At 26.6% G+C, this 19,919-nt stretch overlaps 3 protein-coding genes and 1 non-coding gene across 6 annotated transcripts; 2 read left to right on the top strand and 2 right to left on the bottom strand.

The window, feature by feature from the left end:
• Nucleotides 1-4,432: 4,432 nt before the first annotated feature.
• On the top strand, nucleotides 4,433-5,290 carry LOC112684379 (transcription initiation factor TFIID subunit 11). The gene is made up of 4 exons (XM_025555880.1): nucleotides 4,433-4,673; nucleotides 4,745-4,836; nucleotides 4,912-5,008; nucleotides 5,084-5,290. The coding sequence occupies exons 1-4, from the start codon at nucleotides 4,484-4,486 to the stop codon at nucleotides 5,215-5,217; spliced, it is 513 nt and encodes a 170-aa protein (XP_025411665.1). The 5' UTR covers nucleotides 4,433-4,483; the 3' UTR covers nucleotides 5,218-5,290.
• Nucleotides 5,291-5,930: 640 nt separating this feature from the next.
• LOC112684391 (cyclin N-terminal domain-containing protein 1-like) lies at nucleotides 5,931-8,147 on the bottom strand. Its single transcript, XM_025555897.1, has 6 exons — nucleotides 7,621-8,147; nucleotides 7,361-7,547; nucleotides 7,150-7,303; nucleotides 6,580-6,690; nucleotides 6,330-6,514; nucleotides 5,931-6,188 (listed from the first exon to the last, which is right to left on the bottom strand). Exons 1-6 carry the CDS (start codon nucleotides 7,646-7,648, stop codon nucleotides 5,993-5,995), a joined length of 861 nt encoding a protein of 286 aa, XP_025411682.1. The 5' UTR covers nucleotides 7,649-8,147; the 3' UTR covers nucleotides 5,931-5,992.
• Nucleotides 8,148-12,351: 4,204 nt separating this feature from the next.
• Trnak-cuu lies at nucleotides 12,352-12,424 on the bottom strand. The gene has a single exon. It is a non-coding gene; the product is annotated as a tRNA-Lys (tRNA).
• Nucleotides 12,425-16,388: 3,964 nt separating this feature from the next.
• LOC112684366 (UDP-sugar transporter UST74c) lies at nucleotides 16,389-18,386 on the top strand. Of its 3 annotated transcripts, XM_025555860.1 has the most exons (5): nucleotides 16,389-16,704; nucleotides 16,941-17,097; nucleotides 17,166-17,890; nucleotides 17,954-18,129; nucleotides 18,215-18,386. In XM_025555860.1, the coding sequence occupies exons 3-5, from the start codon at nucleotides 17,205-17,207 to the stop codon at nucleotides 18,343-18,345; spliced, it is 993 nt and encodes a 330-aa protein (XP_025411645.1). In that variant the 5' UTR covers nucleotides 16,389-16,704; nucleotides 16,941-17,097; nucleotides 17,166-17,204; the 3' UTR covers nucleotides 18,346-18,386. The 3 variants fall into 3 exon arrangements, with proteins under 3 accessions (XP_025411645.1, XP_025411644.1, XP_025411646.1); XM_025555859.1 differs by lacking the exon at nucleotides 16,389-16,704 and having other exon boundaries at nucleotides 16,765-17,097; XM_025555861.1 differs by lacking the exon at nucleotides 16,389-16,704 and having other exon boundaries at nucleotides 16,765-17,097; nucleotides 17,954-18,327.
• The last annotated feature ends 1,533 nt before the right edge of the window (nucleotides 18,387-19,919 follow it).

The raw sequence follows: 19,919 nt of genomic DNA, 5'->3' as shown, positions 1-19,919 counted from the left end.
CAGCACTAATTGAGCACTAAATACTGAAGTAGTAGCGGAAATTAGTGATCGAATTTTTCCGCTAACTTCACGCACCTGACAATACACTCATATGCTATCATGACATTTTCTCAATCTATAAATCGAAAAATAATATTGATAAATGATAATCAATCCGAGAATAGAATCCAATAATTATTGTATTGAATGAATCAGTCATAGACCTTATGCTGGATTTACACGTGCATGGGGTTGCCATAAATTTATAAGAAGAAACCGAGACAACACAAGCACAATATTGAGTAATATACTTTTTATGTAGGTAACTCAATATATTGAGAGGGCCAGTGGCATATACAAGGGGTGGGGATGTGGAGATAAGATCCCCCCTAGGCCTTTTTTTAAATATTATAAAATAATGTTCTTAGTGTGAGGGTGTTAGAAACGTAAAACAAAATAATGATAGAATAAAAATATTGATTTGTTTGCAAATTATCCTCCCACCCATACAAAAGTTATGTATACGCCATTGAAGAAGACCATTAATGGCCGGCAATATAATATTTAAAAATATTTTTGTAAAATAAAATATATTAAATATTTATGTGTAAATTACAAATTATGTTTTAATTATATATTGTAAATCGATAACGATTAAAAATGTACATTGAGATAAAATGGTCGAAATTAAAAATTATACAATACTATAGTTCCTCTAAACGTCTAAGCCGGAATATATGGACGTCCCGAAAACATTTTTCGGGACGCGAAGTCCAAAACCAATGACAATCCAGGTTTTCCGTGACGTATGGCAACCTTCAGTGGCGTACATTCAATCTTGCTCTGGGGGGGGGGGGGGGGGTAAAAAAAATAATCGTTATATTTATTTTTTTTTCGTTGCACAGATAAATTAGATAAATAACTGCTATAAATAGATATTATTTTATACAACTTTTTTACCAATTTACAGTTTACTTTTACATTACAATAAATTAATAGCTATTGGAATATAAAAACAGCATAGTTAACAAAACTTTTAAACACCTATCAATATAATTATTTAATTATCATAATATTTGTATAGTTGTATATTTTAAGTTCAAATCATAATAATGGAACTACGAATATATTACACGTTATCAATAATAAAACAATTTTCTTTTTTTTTTTGGCCCGGGGGGGGGGGGGGTTTGAACCCGGATCACCCCCCGTTACGCCACTGGCTACCCTAATGTCACGTGCATGTTTGTTGTGGCGCGAATTGCACTGGCGCGTCACCAAAAATAAACATGCACGTGTAAACATGTACTGACGTGCAAGTGGAATGATCGCATGCATAGAAAAATAAAGTCCGATAATTCTAACTTTTGGTCGCGCCAATGACTATTTTAATTTCAGTTTTATAATAATATTTACTTTGTTTTCATTGTCGTACCTATTCCAAAAGTCAAAATTTTAAAAAAAATGGAACGGAGAATGAATTATAAAATTCTTGGAACTTTACAAAAAACATCTGTGCTTATAGATATATATTTTCAAAAACTTAAAAAGATAAGATTGCCTGGGAATATGCGTGTAGGAAAATTGAAAATGCAATGAACAGAGGGATTTGAATCGGTAGAAGTGAAGGCGAAAATAAGATCTTTTAGGAATGTTTATTAACTATCAGTGGAGTAGCCAGGATTTTTAAATGGGAGGGGCTAATCACTTTTTTGGATAAGTAAGTTAAGAGAGGATATGAGAATTTGCCCTTAACCCACCCCTCACCACCTACCACCAAGTTTTTAAATGTAATTCAAGCATTTTAGTATAGTTTTAAAAATATTTATTAATATATAATTTATAGTAATAATAATAATTTTGGTTTCAGTGTTCATTCACTTGCTCCACTCTGACAGCTGCATCCTCTTAGGCGAATTTCTGGCAAATTCAGTTATTATTTCACTTTCATCGAATTGCTCTTTTTTATTTATATTAGCCATAGTTAATCCATTCAGTCTGTTTTCCGACATGGTGCTTCTTAAATAATTTTTTAAGCGATTAAGCAATTAAGTTCTACTCTCCGGAGTAGAAGAGGTAACTGGTAACGTGGCGAATAATTGTAAAAGTATTTTAATGTTAGGTTGAAAATTGATGTAATGAGAGAGTGAATCAACAGCAGAATTCGGTTTTAGATCAGTATTTTGACTCCATTGTTGCCTCCGTATGAATAAATCAGATCTGATTGTAGATGAGGTATTATCATGGAGATCTTGGGCATATATTTTAGCAGCTTTTATAATATTTTCATCGTCATACATATTTAAATTGGCCGGAATAAGTCCTTCAAGTGGCATAACATCAATAAGCCTTTGATTAAAACGAGCATCCATTGATTCTATTAAATAGTCAAGAAAAGGAATGAAAGTAGAACATTTAAAATATATTTCTGGATTTTCAGAAATAAAGTTTTCTCTCTGAATTTGTCTTTTACATACTCGTGGCATTTTTATTTCAATATTAACACTATTTCCCATGTTGACAACGTCATTAAATATTTGATAGTGATTCGCCACAACCTTGCATGATAACCATCAAAAAGATAGTGATAATCATGGTAGAAACTAAAAGTATTAGTAATCTGTAATATCTACGCCAATGACAAACACCTGTTATTCGTTAATCGTCAAAATTTAGTTAATACCAAAAGTTTAAAATACTTAAATAAAAATAGTAGTATATTAGTTTAGTACATAGATACACTATACATATAAACACGGCTCATGGGGGCCTATAGCCACCTTAGCCAACCCTTTGGCTACGCCACTGTTAACTATTAAATTATTAGTATTAAACTATTAATTATAAGTAGTATAACCTTACCTACCTATATATTATAATTATAATTATAATTGATAATTGAACCAGCTTAAAAAAACAGGGACAATTTTCATTTTATAACTTAGTATCTACAGAAGTCTCAAAAAAAGCTCACTCATAAATTATATTTTCATAATCCTAATAAAATAAATGAAATCTTAATATATTATATTATATTCTTTGATAATATTATACAATAAGCCAGATATTTTTTTATCAATATATCGAGTATTCTAAGCGGTGAAAAAATATCTAGAGAGGTTGAATCGTTTAATAATGTCTCTTTTCGCTAATAGATTAGATAAAAATGTTAAGCCCGCCAACACGGTTGTGACCAAATATCCGCCTATGTCCTTAAATAGTGTTTTAACTATTATTTGATTAATTTTTATACATTATCTTAAAAAGAAAAAAATTAATTTACAGATTAATTATAAAAGAAAAAAATAGCAAACTTGAGAATATAAATGTTTTTTTATAATACCTTTTTTTTTATTAATTTCATAATAAATTAATAAATATTTTTATTACTTTGTTTCAGACTTGGGTAGTATTCCGAATACAATATTCGGAATACTGTATTCAGAATACTTTTTAAGTATTTCGAATACTTTTTAAATACTTTTATTAAAAGTATTCAATAAAGTATTTTGAATATTTATAACGAGTATTCTGAATACTGAATTTCAAATACCGTCGAATCACTTACTTTTTAAATGATTTTATTACTTTTCCGTCGAATCTTGTATAAGCTAATACCAGGTATTTATTATTATTGTAAACCATAAACTATAACAGTTATGTAATATAAAAGTACAATAAAATAACATAAATTTAGTCTGCAATTTCAAATATTTCTGTTGATAGGACATCTATAATTTTTATAGTATGAAAACTAGAAGTATTTTAAAAGTATTCGGAATACTTTTGAAGTATTCTAAATAATTTATTCGGAATACTATTTTTTGTATTTTTTTGAGTATTTATTCTAAATACTTTTAAAAAGTATTTTGCCCAAGTCTGCTTTGTTTGTAGTTATTTTTGAAATTTTTCATTGGTGAATCATCAAAAATTAGTTTTTAAGCTTTTTTTGATATTTAAAGAGATTTTTGCTTTATTTTAAGTACTTTTTTTTTTAGTTTTTTATCTATTTATCTTAATGTGATGGGGAAATTATGGTCGAAGATAACGATACATTATGCTTGATATTTGGAACGGAAGTGGTCGTAAATTTATAAATATAAGGGAATGATATATTTTAAATTAAATTGGTATCGAAATTATCGATATTTTTGTTAATTTTGGTCTACCTACCTTAATAAAAGATTCGACTATTTTAACTCTATTCTAAATAAAATCATATACTCTAAATATCATATATATGATATCTTTAACCGTGGTGTGGACGCACCTTTAGAATTACAGTCGATACACAAAAATTGAATATTTATTGTATTTTCCTACACTGTATCATCTACACTCTTATCAATAATTTATTTGGAAAATGTCATCAAATTATAAGCATAGAATAAATTATATCTAAAAATTAAAAATTTTAAGATATCCATGTACTCAAAAGTACATTTTTATTTTTGTTCAAGATTCATAATAATAATTACTGCCTTTTTTTAATCATACATCAAGAATGGAAAATATAATTTTTAATAAGGATCAAGAATGTGAATCCTCTAGTTATAAAGATTTCACCCAAGAAGATTTGTTTTTAGCTCCAGAACCAAAAAGATCAATTGATCAACATAATTCTTTAGATCCATTTGGAAAAAAGAAGAAGGATAAAAGTAAAAAACAAATTGAAGCAGAAGAAAGAGAAAAAAATGAGGTATTTTTTAAAATTTTGTATTAAAACATACTTAATAGTAATTCTGAGTATACTTAATTATTTTTTTGAGAGTTCTTGTATCCAACTTTACTGAAGAACAGTTAGATAGATATGAAATGTTTAGAAGGTCAGTGTTTCCCAAAGCAGCAATAAAAAGAGTTAGTGTTGATATATTTTAAATTATCAATGAATAATTATGTTGCAAATATTATTAACTTTATTTTAATTTATAGATTGTACAAACTATTACAGGAAATTCAGTGTCTCAAAATGTAGTAATTGCCATGTCAGGCATTGCAAAAGTTTTTATTGGTGAAATAGTTGAAGAAGGTAACTTAAAATCACATATATATTTGTATTTATTTTAACATTATTATTATTATCTTTATGAAATTATAATTATAGCTCTTGACATAATGGAAGCTCAAGGTGATTCAGGACCATTACATCCAAAGCATTTAAGAGAAGCTGTTAGACGGCTAAGAAAACGTGGTGCCATACCTTCATCTAAAGGTAGAAAACTACCTTTTTACATTTAGATTAATGTAAAGAAAGTAATAAAATGTATTATATAAAATTATATTTATTTATTTAAACCACCAATTATGATTGTATATATGACTAATTTTATAATAATTATTTGTTATCTAAATATATGACTGAATACAGGAATTTTTTTTTTTATATTTGAGTGTGAAATTTATGTTCTTAATAAAACTATCAGTTATTAAAAATATTTTTAAATCTTCAAAATGTATAGCTAATGAATAATTAATTTCTGTTGGAATTTATTTGGAAATAATCTAAATGTAAATTAGCATTTAATCTAGGATATTATTAATAACTAATAACTACAATAATATTTTTTATATCATTTATGATAACTATAGTTAAGAAATAGCATATTTCATGAATAAAATCGTTTAAAAACAAATTTTAAATTACTCTAACTACTTAAGTTATAGTTGTATGATCAAAAACATAAAATTCAGATTCAATATTATATATGAAAGAAAAAAAAAACAAGGGCTCAGGTAATTTGTTGATATAAGTATCTACTAATTTATTAATGAGTTATAGTTATGTAGACATTAAATTTTTTATACCAATAAGATTAAATATTAGTTTGAAAAATAAATGAGAATTGTATTTAGTAAACTTTAAATTATAATACAGAAATCTATATTTCATTTTTATATATAACTTAAAACAGTAGGTACATTTTTTTCTTTTAGATTTACTAAACAAAAAATCTCACTTAGTTAATTATTAAAAAAAAGAAACATAATGAATAAACGCTAATTATATTACAATTTAAATTGAGTTTATAATAGAAATTAGAACAGTTGAAATTATAATCAGATTGTCAGTAGACTTTTCACATAGAGCAGATAGATCCCTGCATAATTCTTCATTTATTGTGTCAGTTGAATTCAATAAATAAAATGCTGTGATAACAAGTGCTGCTGCTGTAGTTATTTTATCCAACTCAATATCTAATGACTCCAATCTAGTATACAAAAACAAACATTACCTAAAATTGTTATTCAATTACAAATAACTTGATATAATTTGTAAACCAAAACTATTAAATGTATCAATATTGTATTTTAATTTCTATTAATTATAATTATAATATAAAAATTTATACTTTTCACAATATGTATAATTTCTACACCCTGTTCTTTGATACTGAATTCGATCATAAAGTTCTTGTTGATGAATATAAACCAAGTCTGTTAATAATAAGCACGTAGAATACAGATTGTCTGTAATTTTATAAGGAATCGTAACCAAGAAATATTCTACCAACATAAATATTGACGTTTCATTCAGCTAAATTAATATTATTGTATAAAAAAATCTTAATTTTGATACATTAATTTAATTTTAAATTTTACTTTATAACCCATTATATGGAAGACTTCAATTTCTGATGATAGAATATTTTTCTTAGTATATATATGTCCAGTTCTCTTCAGTATAGTTTTGACATCTCTTAATTTAAGACTCTATGTAATAATATGAAATACCTTACAAGTTATACTAACATTACTTATTAATTAAAATACTATTAATTATTAGTCATAGGCATAGACTTTGATAAAGATTTATTCACATTTTAGAGGAGACTTTAATTTTTTTATTATAATTTACGTTTAAATAGACAAGTAATCCGCGTAATTGAATTTATTTACATAAAACATAAGATATTTTAGGATATTTTTAAAATATTTCATATAACTAAGCCCTGTGAGCTCACCTATCCAATTTCTGCCAATAATTATTATATATCTAATTATTAGGTTAAGTTCAAATTTAACTTAAAATAAAATATATTTAAAAAAAATCATATAATTTTATTAATTCTTCAAAAAATTATAATTAGTTAATAGGTAAATATTTTATTATGATCTATGGAAAATATTGATAAAATGAAATACTAAATATTGAGATTGTGCATAACTTACTAATGATTGTTGATCATTCTTTGACACCAATTGCATGCAAGACATAACTTGTAAAAAAGATTTTTTTTTTAATAGCTCCAAGACCTTAGGCCATTTATTTGGATGTTTATTGTAAACATTTGTGTACATATAAATGAAATATTCAGACAAAAACCTATTCAATTTATAAATATCATTATTTTAAATAGAATAACAGTTTTTACTGTATTACCTATCATATAATTCAACACACTTGTATTTAACAGAATTATTCACACCACACATATCAGCAAGTTTAAATATAAATTCTACAACTTGAGGTGTACATGATTTGTAAGGCAAAGTACCATTATAATAAAACATTTTGAAATTTTGAACTTTTTTCTTGTATAACATGAACCATTCAACCATATAGGTATCTAAATATTTGTTGATTCATATTTAATAGATAATTTGTTAAATTAGTTAAAAATATAAAGATGCTTTTCTTACTTTCATAATTATCAGTTCTAAATTGCATATTGTTAGTGATATTTAATATTAAATTGAACTAAAATATAAAGTAAACCAATGTCATCAATATGATTTTAAATCATTATTTTGAACTCAGAAAAGTGGCGTACCTGTGGGGAGGGGGCAACAGGGGCATTCCCCCGAGAAGTTTTTTGATGCCATAATGCAAATTAATTGTTCAGCTTAAATAATGTAAATTATAAATATTATTAATTTTCACTGATTATAATTGTGTTTGATATCACTTATCAATGTAATATAAAATATCAATATTAGACCAAATTTTGGAGTTATGATCACATATAGTCACTATTTTATGTGGTTATATACTTTACTATAGTGCATGGTTATATTTTATTTTAATTTGTATTGCTTTGTACTTTTAAACTAAGATTAAAAACTTGGTTAAGGTCAAACGTGGGCGAAGAACGCTTGGTTGGATTAGCTTTGCTTAATATCCATAGACACAGAACAGTTGAAGTTGACGAAGTTATTGATTTATTTACTGGCGGTAAAAAAAAAAAATCAGATTTTGTTATATAATTCATTTTTTAAGTATTTAGTAATAATTTACAATAAAGTTTCAGATTATATTATAACCATAAAAAATTGTGTAGTTAATTTATGCCCCCCCCCCCAAAAAAAAAAAATCTTTTACAGGTACGTCACTGACTCAGAATAACAATAAAAAGTAATAATTAATAAAATAATGTTTTAAGTATTAAAATATTGACGTTTGTAAGTATATAATAATAAAGTCCTAAATTCGAGATATTTTATATTTATAAAATGTATACCCTACTCTGAAAAATGTATAATATTACTGATTTATGGCACTGGGAATTTATTATTTATTTCATTTTACTCATTTCCAATACACATGAGTGCTGTAGTCTTCACGGACGCGTAAATCCGAGTTCGGATGGAAACAACATTCGAGACTGTATATATCTGCGTTGCTGACCAAAATATTTTAATTTTTAATATTTCCACCTGGCATTTATTGATTGGAGTCCAATGGGCTCGTATTTTCTTTGATCTAGGACCTAGATTGGGGAGGTCACAGGTAAATGGCCTAGATTCACCTGTTACCTACCCAATCCAAAATTTCAAGGTGGATCATTCAAAAACGCTACAGAAAATTAGTAGGATATGTAATTTTGAGCCACCCGGCAATACGTCATTTTCTATATGTTCAATTTAGTATAAAAAGTTTTAAATTAATATTATAAAAAAAAAAAAAAAAAATCCGGAATCTTTTACGGCACACCCACAAAATATATTTTCTTTCAATATATGATAATTAACAGGGCCGAACTTAAGGATCTCAGAGGCCCAATACAACTACTAAAGAAGGATTAATTTTTTAATTTTTACACTATGAACTTTTTTTTCTGCAAATGAACGTATGACTTAACTGTAGTCCACAGCTTGCATTATTTTTGTATAACACGAAATATTTCCTCGTGTTAATCCATATTATGAGAAAATGCACTTTTTTTTTTTCGATGTTTGGTCGAGGACACCGGAAATGTGCGGTTCTTAAATCAACTGTCTAATCTGCCTAAGCCGAAATTCGGCCTTGATAATTAATCTCAAGATAAGAAGTTTATAATAGTTAATAGGTATAATAATACTTACATTTGTGTTTATATATTATACAATACTATTTTAATTACTTATTTTAATTTTAATTAAATTGCATTTTTAATACTATTTTACTATTTTAATTTCCAATTTATAGCGATCCAATAAAATGTGTCTGTGTAATTATGTATATGGAACTTATATAGCACAATTGATTAAAAATATAGTATTCATAATCATCAGTGGTATTATTTAGGTATATTATTAAGTACTTAGGTATAGTTCAAAATATTACTTTTTTATTTCTATACCATGTTCATTGAGTAAACAGTTATACCACTGAACAAATAATAAAAAGAAACCCATAAAGAGAGGAGCCTGTGACGTGGTACTTAAATTCCATAAGCTATAAGCCCATATTGTGTTATTTACCTAGTAGGTATATACCAAGGTGAATGTATAATCCACCTTGGTATATACTTATACTTATATAGGTTATATGTTGAATATTCCTTCTTTGGTTGTATAATACAACCGATTAAAATTACTTCTGTTTGAGCACGTAAGTAGGTTTCTATGTAGTTATAGATATCTACACTATAAATAAACTTTAATGTCAACATTACTTCAATTATCCATAAATAATATTATTATTGTTTTATAGATACTCTAAAAATGTTTATATAGATACATCATACATTGTATACATTTTACAGATGATAAATGATAAATAATAGGTATTTAATTGAAGAATATTTGACTATCTACTTATAGATATTCAACTTTATAATAGTAATATTTATTAATATTAGTATAGATCTAATATTAATTTTAGAAGTAAATAATATTCAGTCTGGTGTCCCTCAAGGAGATCATCTTTTTCCATTTATTTTCTCCTTGTTTATAAACAATACAAAACATGTTATTAGAAACAGTCGTTTCCTGATGTTTGCCGGTGATTTAAAAATATATCTTGAAATCCGTTTTATAAACGATTGTCATTGATTACAGAGTAATCTAGATCAGCGGTTCTCAAACTTTTTTTTTTCGCGTACCACATGTGTATATTATCAGTCACGTACCATTAATTATTAAAAATAGAATCATACAAACTTCACATAGTTAAATATATTTATTTTAAATAAAAAAGGCAGTAAAATACTAAAATAAAATTATTATTTATATATTACTACAAATTTATTAGTGTTTTTAATTAATATATGAGTTAAATATTGAATTTTTAATATCAGTTCTACCACTATGCGGCCTTTCGCGTACCAACATGTAGTCTTTTGCGTACCATTAGTGGTACGCGTACCACAGTTTGAGAACCACTGATCTAGATGCACTAAGTGCTTAGGCTACTAATATTGGTCTAGATTTTAATATCTCCAAATGCTTTTATGTCCTTTTACAAAATTTGTAATCCAATCACATTTAGTTACATATTGTGTAATCTAACTTTCGCTTATTCAGATGCAGCTGTCATTGATCTTACAGTATAGTACAGTATATCTATAGTATTACAATTGATCGGGCACTTACTTCTCATGAACTTATTGAAAAAACATACTGCAAAGCTCTAAAAAAAATTGGCCTCATAAAAAGAATTTCTACTGAATTTAAATTCTTAGCGCCACTTAAAGCTTTGTATTGCACATTTTTCAGGTTAATTCTAAAATATGGTATTGTTATTTTGGACTCTTATACAGCAAGGGTGTATTTGAAGGGTGGGCGAAGAGGACATTTGCCCCCTTTCATGGCTCGTATTTTTTTGAATATAATACATTGATTTATTAAAAAAATGTAATGTATAAATAATTCAGAATATAAATTACTAGTTTATCATTATAATATTTTATCATTATAACGGGAACACGAGCTATAGGTAATGAACTGTAAATTATTTTTAAGTTTGTATTGAAGAAAAATTAATTTCGCCTCCCTCCCCCCATGGTCACAACTCAAATACGCCCTTGTTATACAGCTAATATAGTATATATAGTATATGTACCTACCCTCAGGGGTGTCATTTCAACTTTTTTGAAAGGCATGCTAAAAAGTAGGTAGGCCGAAAAAAAATTTCAGCAGGCCAATATAGATATATTATACCAGAATTTAAATTAAAATGAAGTAATTAAATGAACAACAATAAAATAAAACAATAATAAAATATGCATTACAATACATTTTTTAGTTGAAACTTACCATGTTTATACGACCATACACAAATGCTTTACTTATAAACAGCTAAATCATGATAGTTTTTACTTCTTAGTATGTAATGACTTATTAATTTGAAAAAATAGGTTACAACTTTATAATATTGGGTACTTAATAATATCTACGAAATACTAAATTAAACAATTAGGTACATTTTATTATTATATATATATATATATATATATATATACATGTTGTATCATCACCTAATACATATATTAAATTTAATAAAATTAATATATTGTCAGCAAACACACACCACCTTCACAAAATGCTGACAATATAGATTAGAATAGCATAAAACGCCGCCCACAAGACGGGATGTTGGTTCGTTCTACTACCATCGACGTGGAGAACGAAACGCTGCCCGTTTAGCAAGTGACCGGTAATTATTTTGTTTTTGTGGTTAATAAATATTTTTTCGTTTGTTTTAAAATAAAAAGTTTTTATATTATTATTTTTTCTACCTTACGTACTCGTGCAAGTTTTGAGAGAAACTAACGAAAGGGGTAAATAAAATTATATTGCATTTCAAACCTCAATCCAGTGCTAGATTATATTCTTTGTCAGTTTGAGGGGAGAGAACAATATAGTTAGGTAAAGGTTACCTCACGCTCGAAACATCCAGTGCTAGATCTTGTCCTTTGTCAGTTGTTTCGAGTGTAAAATAACTTTAGAGCTATTAAAGGAAAGTAAACTTTTTAAAAAACCTGTTTTTCGACTATCCTATTAAGCAGTGCTAGATTGTATTCTTTGTCACTTAAGAAGATAGTCGTCCGGGTCAATTATTAAGTTTTCCTTTACTTGCTTGTTTGACAGTTAGAGTGTCCGACAACCAATAATACCTCGTTTTTGTGTTGTTATACGCCAAGCCTTTGCGTGGCGTATACGACAAAGTGGCGCCCAACGTGGGGCTCGAACCCACGACCCCGAGATTAAGAGTCTCGTGCTCTACCGACTGAGCTAGCCGGGCTAGCGTGGCGTATACGACATACATATAACCCGAAAACGTCTTTTTGTTTACTTAAACTCATGATCAAAATTTACGAAAATTCGAAATATGTAGGTACCCGACTACACATGGCACACATAATAGTTAAAACGTAAAAAAATACATACTGCTGACTAGGGCCGTGTTAAGAGGGGTCAAAGGATGCAATTGCCCCCGGGCGCTGTAGTTTTTTAAATGTAAGGGGGCGCTCTTATCTGCACTTAATATGCTACCTGTGCCTAGTGGCCTCGTAAAAAAAAATTTGCCCCGAGGCGCTGAAATGTTTGACACAGCTCTGCTGCTGACTAAATCATTAAATAATAATGTATTCTGTATAGATAAACTATGTTATTTTTGATTTGATGATTTGATTATTATTGGTTGTCCTAATTTTATCAATCATAATATCATATAGTACATTATTATATGGTACAATAATGCCACAGAGTATACTTTGTGAATAATGCTAATATTGAATCTATTTATAAAATTAATGTCAGTTATCTTTGTTTACCACGGTGAATACCTAACATGAATAATTCTATAACCAATAAAATCGTGAATGATGTGAATGATGTGAATGAATCTAAATATTTTTCATGATTGTTGATTCAACTCCTGATATAAGAATAAAAATTCAATTGACAGTGGTCATTAGTGGCGCCGAACTACAAAAAATGCAGTAAGGTGAATATCAATTTTTAATAGTACCTACCCACTTACCAATTGGGGTTAACGGCAGGGTGGGGGGCTGAAACCCTACCATAATGTTGTATTCAAAATTGATATTAATACATAATAAACATTACATATATTTTCATATTGCGACTAGTGGTGGGCATATACAGATTATCCGAATTATTCAACTCGATTTTGCTGTTCAATGACTCATTTTTATATACTAATAATATTTTAATAATATAACATTTTGTTAAATTTTCATTATAATAAAATAATTTATTTTACCATACATTAAAAATATTTGTAAGTCTGAAGTCACATAAAAAGCAAATCCATAAATCCTGATAAGAATTTGATTCAAATCCGGATAATTCAGATATTCAGATTTCATGCCCATCCCTAATTGTGACATCAATAATTTATGATATAGCCGATATAGGTGTTCACTTTATATATTAAATAATATTTATTTTAAAGCCTCCCTCATCATCAATACATAAGTCCTATGTCCACTACCATTATTTATATTAATATTAAAATATATCACGTTGATACTGATCAGTTGTAGGCAATGTAATAGGCATGTAATTATGCATTTATGCAGTAAAACAAATTATTTACCCAGCACTCAGTACCTACCCACCGCATAATTCACTATGGCAGTCGCCATACTTGGATATAGGGATCGGCGTCACTGGTGGTCATACGATATGTAACTCCTACAGGCGAGTCAAAAGAAAGATTTTTACCATTAGAGTTTATTTTCATGTTGAATTTATGGACCCCAATATTACAGAGATTCGACACTACAAGTAAAGCATTACAGTCAAAAGATATACATTTATCAATTGTTTTTTTCATTATATGAATCATAAGAACTATATGCGCAAGAATATAGAAAATTATTTAAGAACTTTTTGCAAAAGTAAATAACTATGTAGGAAATCAACATTTTCACGGAAAAAGTCAAGGGTCATTAAGAAAAAAACACACTTTGATGATTCAAATTCTATAGAAACGGTACATCTGGGTAATAATAAAATGAAGAATGATACTTTCTGTATAATTGATACTATGTCTTCAAAGTTGTGTGAAAGAAAAGAATCATATATAAATGTCCATTAAAATTTTGGATTTTTAAGTAATTTGACTAACTTGGAGTCTTTGGCCCTACGTAAGGAGACATCAGAGGTGGAATTAAGAATTTTTACGCCCAGGGAAAATATTAAAATTACGCCCTATCATAGACCAATAATCAAATACCTACTCTTCTCGAGAATTTTTTCTAATAATTAATATACAATCATACTTATTGAGTTTTAACCTAGTATCAGTATTTAACAAAGTTAAAAATATAAAATTAGTTGTTAATAATTATAAAAATTACACCCCCTAAAATTTTACGCCCGGGGATGAATCCTCGTCTTCCACCCCTGGGAGACATTGCATATTTTAAATAATAAGATTTAGACTTTTCTTTCATAGAAGAAGTGATCCAATTTCAAAAGATTGCAAAATCATTTTCTAGACAAGATTTAACAATAAATGGTATATTAACTAAATTGGCCAATTCTCCTTAGAAAATGACTTTTCTAAATGTGTTAATAATTTTAAGGATTTATGCATGTATGCCATGTTCTAATGCCAGTGGTGAGCGATCATTTTCTAACCTCAGAAGAGTAAAAAATTATCAAAGATCTACACTTTCGCAAAAAAACATCTTCGCTATCGTTTTTATGTACCTATTGAAAACGATATTCTTAGAAATATGGACTGGTCTGATACAATTTATAAATTTTTATCATTACAAATACCTAAAAATTTTTTAGTTTGTAACATTTGTGATATTTTGTAATAATTATTAATAAAATACCTAATTTGTTGAAATTTTATCTGATTTTCATTTTTATATCTATTGTAAAATATCATTGTCGAAAATAATTGTTGATGTGTATGTTAAATAAGTAGAGTTGTATGTTTGTTATGTTGTAAGTATAATATATTATGTTTTGTATTGATAATTCAAGCAAAGCGAGAAAAACATTTTTGGTGTTATATTTTGAAAAAATGGCACAAATACTGAATGAGGGGCGTCATATTTATGTTTGCTCCCCTATACATTGACCCTTAATACGGCCCTGCTGATGTTATTATCGATGAAGTTAATAATTATATATAACTATATGTATATAAACAACATGGGCATTTTTTTTTTTTTTATATAGTATTGAAGTTACAATTTGGAATTGTAGAAAAACGCTGGTATCACTGGTAATGTATAACTATTTTGAGATCTTGTACAGTTCATCCCATATTATAAAATAAATAATCATATTTGATTGAATTATGTTCTCACTTTACTCATCCAAATTAATTTTAAAGTTTCTTCTCGTGATCTGAATTACTCAGTTGTCTGTTATTTTTACCATACCTCTCATAACACAAATTACGGTTAAGACATATCGTTAAACAAAATTCGTCTTGGCAATAAGCCTCTATAGAAGTGGTTTTCAACCTTTTTAACAATGCGGCACACTTCATCTCCAATAAAATGTTCGTGGCACACTAATCCATATATAATGTGTTATATACATATGTATATATTTACACTATTTACAGTCTACTCTATTAGAGGGTTATTTATTGTGAAATATATTAATACAATCGATTGAGACGGCTACGACGGACATACAATACATAATAATATATGTATATACGATTAGTTCGATCAGTTTTCATCGAATATCGATAATAAACTGATAAATACATACTTATAAAACAATTTATAGATTTATCGAGGCACACTTCAAAGGCGCTCGCGACACACCGGTTGGGAACCACTTCTCTATAGTACCTATAGAGTTAATACTCATTCTGAACTTAGGTAAATTGTTATCTTTATTTTGTACTTTTTTGTTGTGTTATATTAATTTCATTATAATAATATTTTATAATAATATAAATTATGACTAATTGTAAAAATTGGGCCACGTATATCATCTATATAGATTGAGAGTCAAATTATTATAATATTAAAATTAAAAAAATTGATGTGAATTATATTGGGCTCCGGGCTTTAACCTGTAAATAAATAGATAACTGTGAAAACGTTTCCGTGGCCATTTGAGTAAATAAATCTAACAATATCCCAAGGTTTTTAAAAACATAATTTATAACATTTATATAAACAGTTTCTAACTTAATTTGCTCGAGAGGTAGGGCCGGTAAAGAGCTTATTATTAATATTAATATTCAAAGTCTTCATTAGGTATATAAAACCGAATTTTTTTATTTTTCCTTATTTCTTTTATTTTATTAAGATATTATTTACTGTTAAATAATCGTCTATCGTAATAAAAGCATTGATACTTGTCAATATTATTCATTATATAGTTATGTGTTAACCAGTATGCAGCAATGCCAATATCAGTAATGTTATATGTTTCCTGGTTGATAATAATCATAGACTTATAAAGATATATATTTTATCTTTATATGTCTATGATTTTAATGTATTTTTTGTGTATTTTTAAGTATTTAATAATTTGAAACGTTGGTGTGCCTGTCCGGTTACAGATAAGGTATCAGTTATACATTTGATTTAATTTTTGATAATATTTTTTTTAGCACTATTTATGTTATTATTAAATTTATTTGTTTAACAAATAATAAAATATTTTTTAAAGTGACTAATTTTTTATATAATTTTGTTTAATTAGTCATTAGTGATTGATGAAAAAGTTTTCTCAGTAACAAATTTTTAATTATTTTCACTTATAGTCATTCTAATGTCTGAAATTATTTTAAAATTATTTAGTTCTAAAATATTTAAAGAAATCATATCACAGGCCATAACCAATAGAGACTGAACATTTTCACCTTGCCTAGTTTCAATGGAGATCATTTGGTTTATTTTTTAAATGACATTGAAACTTGAACAACCTATTCGATCCTATATTAATTCTACAACCAAGGTAAACTGAAACACTCAAGTACTATAATTATTAAATAAGGTTTAACTATATTTTTTATTTATTTCTAGTATGTTGTCAAATTATGATAGCCTAAACTAAGTTTTAAAATGGTTGGCACAAGTACTAAGGTTGATGAATCTGTAGTTGAAGATTCTTCCATTACTACATCATTCACCAAAATCAGTACAGCATTATTCTATGCTGGTGCGTCTATGTTAATCACTGTTGTTAATAAATCTGTTTTAACCAGTTATGGATTTCCATCTTTTCAATTTTTAGCTATTTGTCAAATGTTTATGACAATTTTTGTATTATTTTTTGCTAAGAGTTTAGGAAAACTAAAATTTCCAGATCTCAATAGACATACATTTAAAGATACATTTCCAATGCCTCTAATATATCTAGGTAATATGGAATTTGGTTTAGGTGGCACCAAAGAATTAAGTTTACCAATGTTTACTATGTTAAGACGATTTTCTATATTGTTTACCATGTTAGGAGAATATTATTTGCTTAATATTAGGCCCAAGTTCTCTGTTGAAGTATCAGTGGGCATGATGGTTTCTGGTGCTATTATAGCTGCTAGTAATGATTTAGGGTTTAATTTTAGTGGATACTTATTTGTGTTGATTAATGATTTATTAACGGCTGCAAATGGTGTATTTACTAAAAAAAAATTGAACTCGAAAAAAGAAATGGGAAAATATGGACTGATGTATTATTCATCTCTATTCATGGTACTGCCTGCTTTAATATTGGTGTATTTTTCTGGCGATCTAGATAAAGTATACAGGTACCTCATTAACTGTATGAGCTATTAGCAAATATTATTAATTTATTATTCTATTTTTTTCAGATTTGGTTATTGGTTGCATCCACCCTTTTTAATTCAAATTTTCATTTCATCTATAATGGGTTTTATTTTAAATTATAGTATAATGTTATGTACTCAATACAATTCAGCTTTAACTACAACTATAATTGGATGTCTTAAAAATATATTTGTTACTTATATGGGCATGTTTATTGGTGGTGACTATGTTTATACATTAAATAACTTTATTGGTATTAATATTAGTGTTATTGGTAGTCTGTTCTATACTTATGTCACATTTAGGCCATCATCTCAACTCAAGTCAACAAATTCTATTGCTGTATAAGACTTTACAATATTTCTTAAATGTATATCAAATTATATTAAAAATACAATATACAACTAGTTACCTTTTATTTTGTTATATGTTATGATTTATAGTATTTACTTATGTCCTTTATTTTATGTCATGTTACATAAAAAACATTGAATTGGATTTTAAAATTATATACATTTTTTTTTGTTTGAGTATAATGAAAGTAATAAAACATATATACTTTATAAATGTATCTTATATCATAAAGAAAAAAAAACATATATTATGTTCTTAATTTTTTATACCAATTTATTGTTGTAATGTATAAGTTATAATTCTACATAAGACTGCTTAAGTAATAATAGATTTGTAAAGTTACAAATTAATATTTTTAACTGGCTGTTGTCTATATTTTAAATTATCTAGGTTAACTGCTATTTTTATCAAATTTAAATTATTAATAATTATAACCAAAAGAATTGTTACTTTGTCTTTACATTGAAATATATTTAAATTTTTTTTTTAAATATTGTACTTTTAATTCCCTACTTCAAGCTACATTATTTGAATAATAAAAAATGTGTGTGTGTGCCCAATAATTACTTTTAAAATAAATCATTGGTGTAATTGTCTTATTATATTAATAATTATTGTTATATAGGTATTATTAAAATAATGTTCAGTTATATGATTAATTAATAATGTATATTATAGAGATGCTATGGTTGGTATAGTTTTTTTTTTATGGAATTATCAAATAATTTAATGTAAATTTTATTTTTTGACGTGGTTTATGTATTATTTGATTATTTGATTTCCATATGTTAATTAAATAAAGTAAGTACATAAAACGTTTTGAATTTTGTATATAGAATAAATTATTTAAAACAAAGTCAAACAAATTAGGTATTTGCTTTTTTAAAATGTAATAAAAATTTAAGTGTTCCATACATATGTATCATAGATACATTCCATTTGATGAACTTATATAATAATTTTTAAATTTTAGGTAAATAAAATTATAATTTTGTTTTTGTAATTTAATCTTATTTTTAAAAATTCTACTTTTATCCCAACAAAATTGAATTAAATTAAAATATAACTGTATTAAATGATTAGTAAAAAATTTTTAATTCATACAAATTTGTATGGGTTTAATCAAATTAATGGCATAGAACATTATAGTACATATAAATCTATCAATTGTAATTTAGTACAAAGAAAAACCATTTATATATTTTTAAAGGGTTTAATTGCTTCCAAGAGTATATAGAACTCAAATCTTTCACTAATATTTGATACATTTTTAGAAAAATGTTTTCTTAAATAAAATCATTACAAAATATTTAGTACATATTCATGCATCTATTCATTTTTTTAAAAACGTATCAAATATACTTCATTTAGTGAAATTCATAATGAACCCATGCACTTAAATATATGTTTATTTAAGGGGCGATTCACTTTTTTTCAAAATAATTGGAGCTTAAATAATGTACAATAAAGTGGTAAATATAGTATATCTATCACCCTTCCCTCTTAATTATGTGTCTATATAAACCCTATATATGTTATCTTTTTATTATAATTGGTTAATAATACAATTATTAATAAGGTAATATAATGAATTAATAATACAATTTAACAAGTATAATTAATTTAAAACTCATTACTAAAGACCGGATTTATATG

The sequence above is a fragment of the Sipha flava genome, unplaced genomic scaffold (genome assembly GCF_003268045.1).
Source record: "Sipha flava isolate LNK unplaced genomic scaffold, YSA_version1 249_pilon_pilon, whole genome shotgun sequence".
Classification (NCBI taxonomy): domain Eukaryota; kingdom Metazoa; phylum Arthropoda; class Insecta; order Hemiptera; family Aphididae; genus Sipha; species Sipha flava.
Note: the sequence above shows the minus strand (reverse complement) of the source record. Positions and strands in the feature narration are given on the sequence as shown.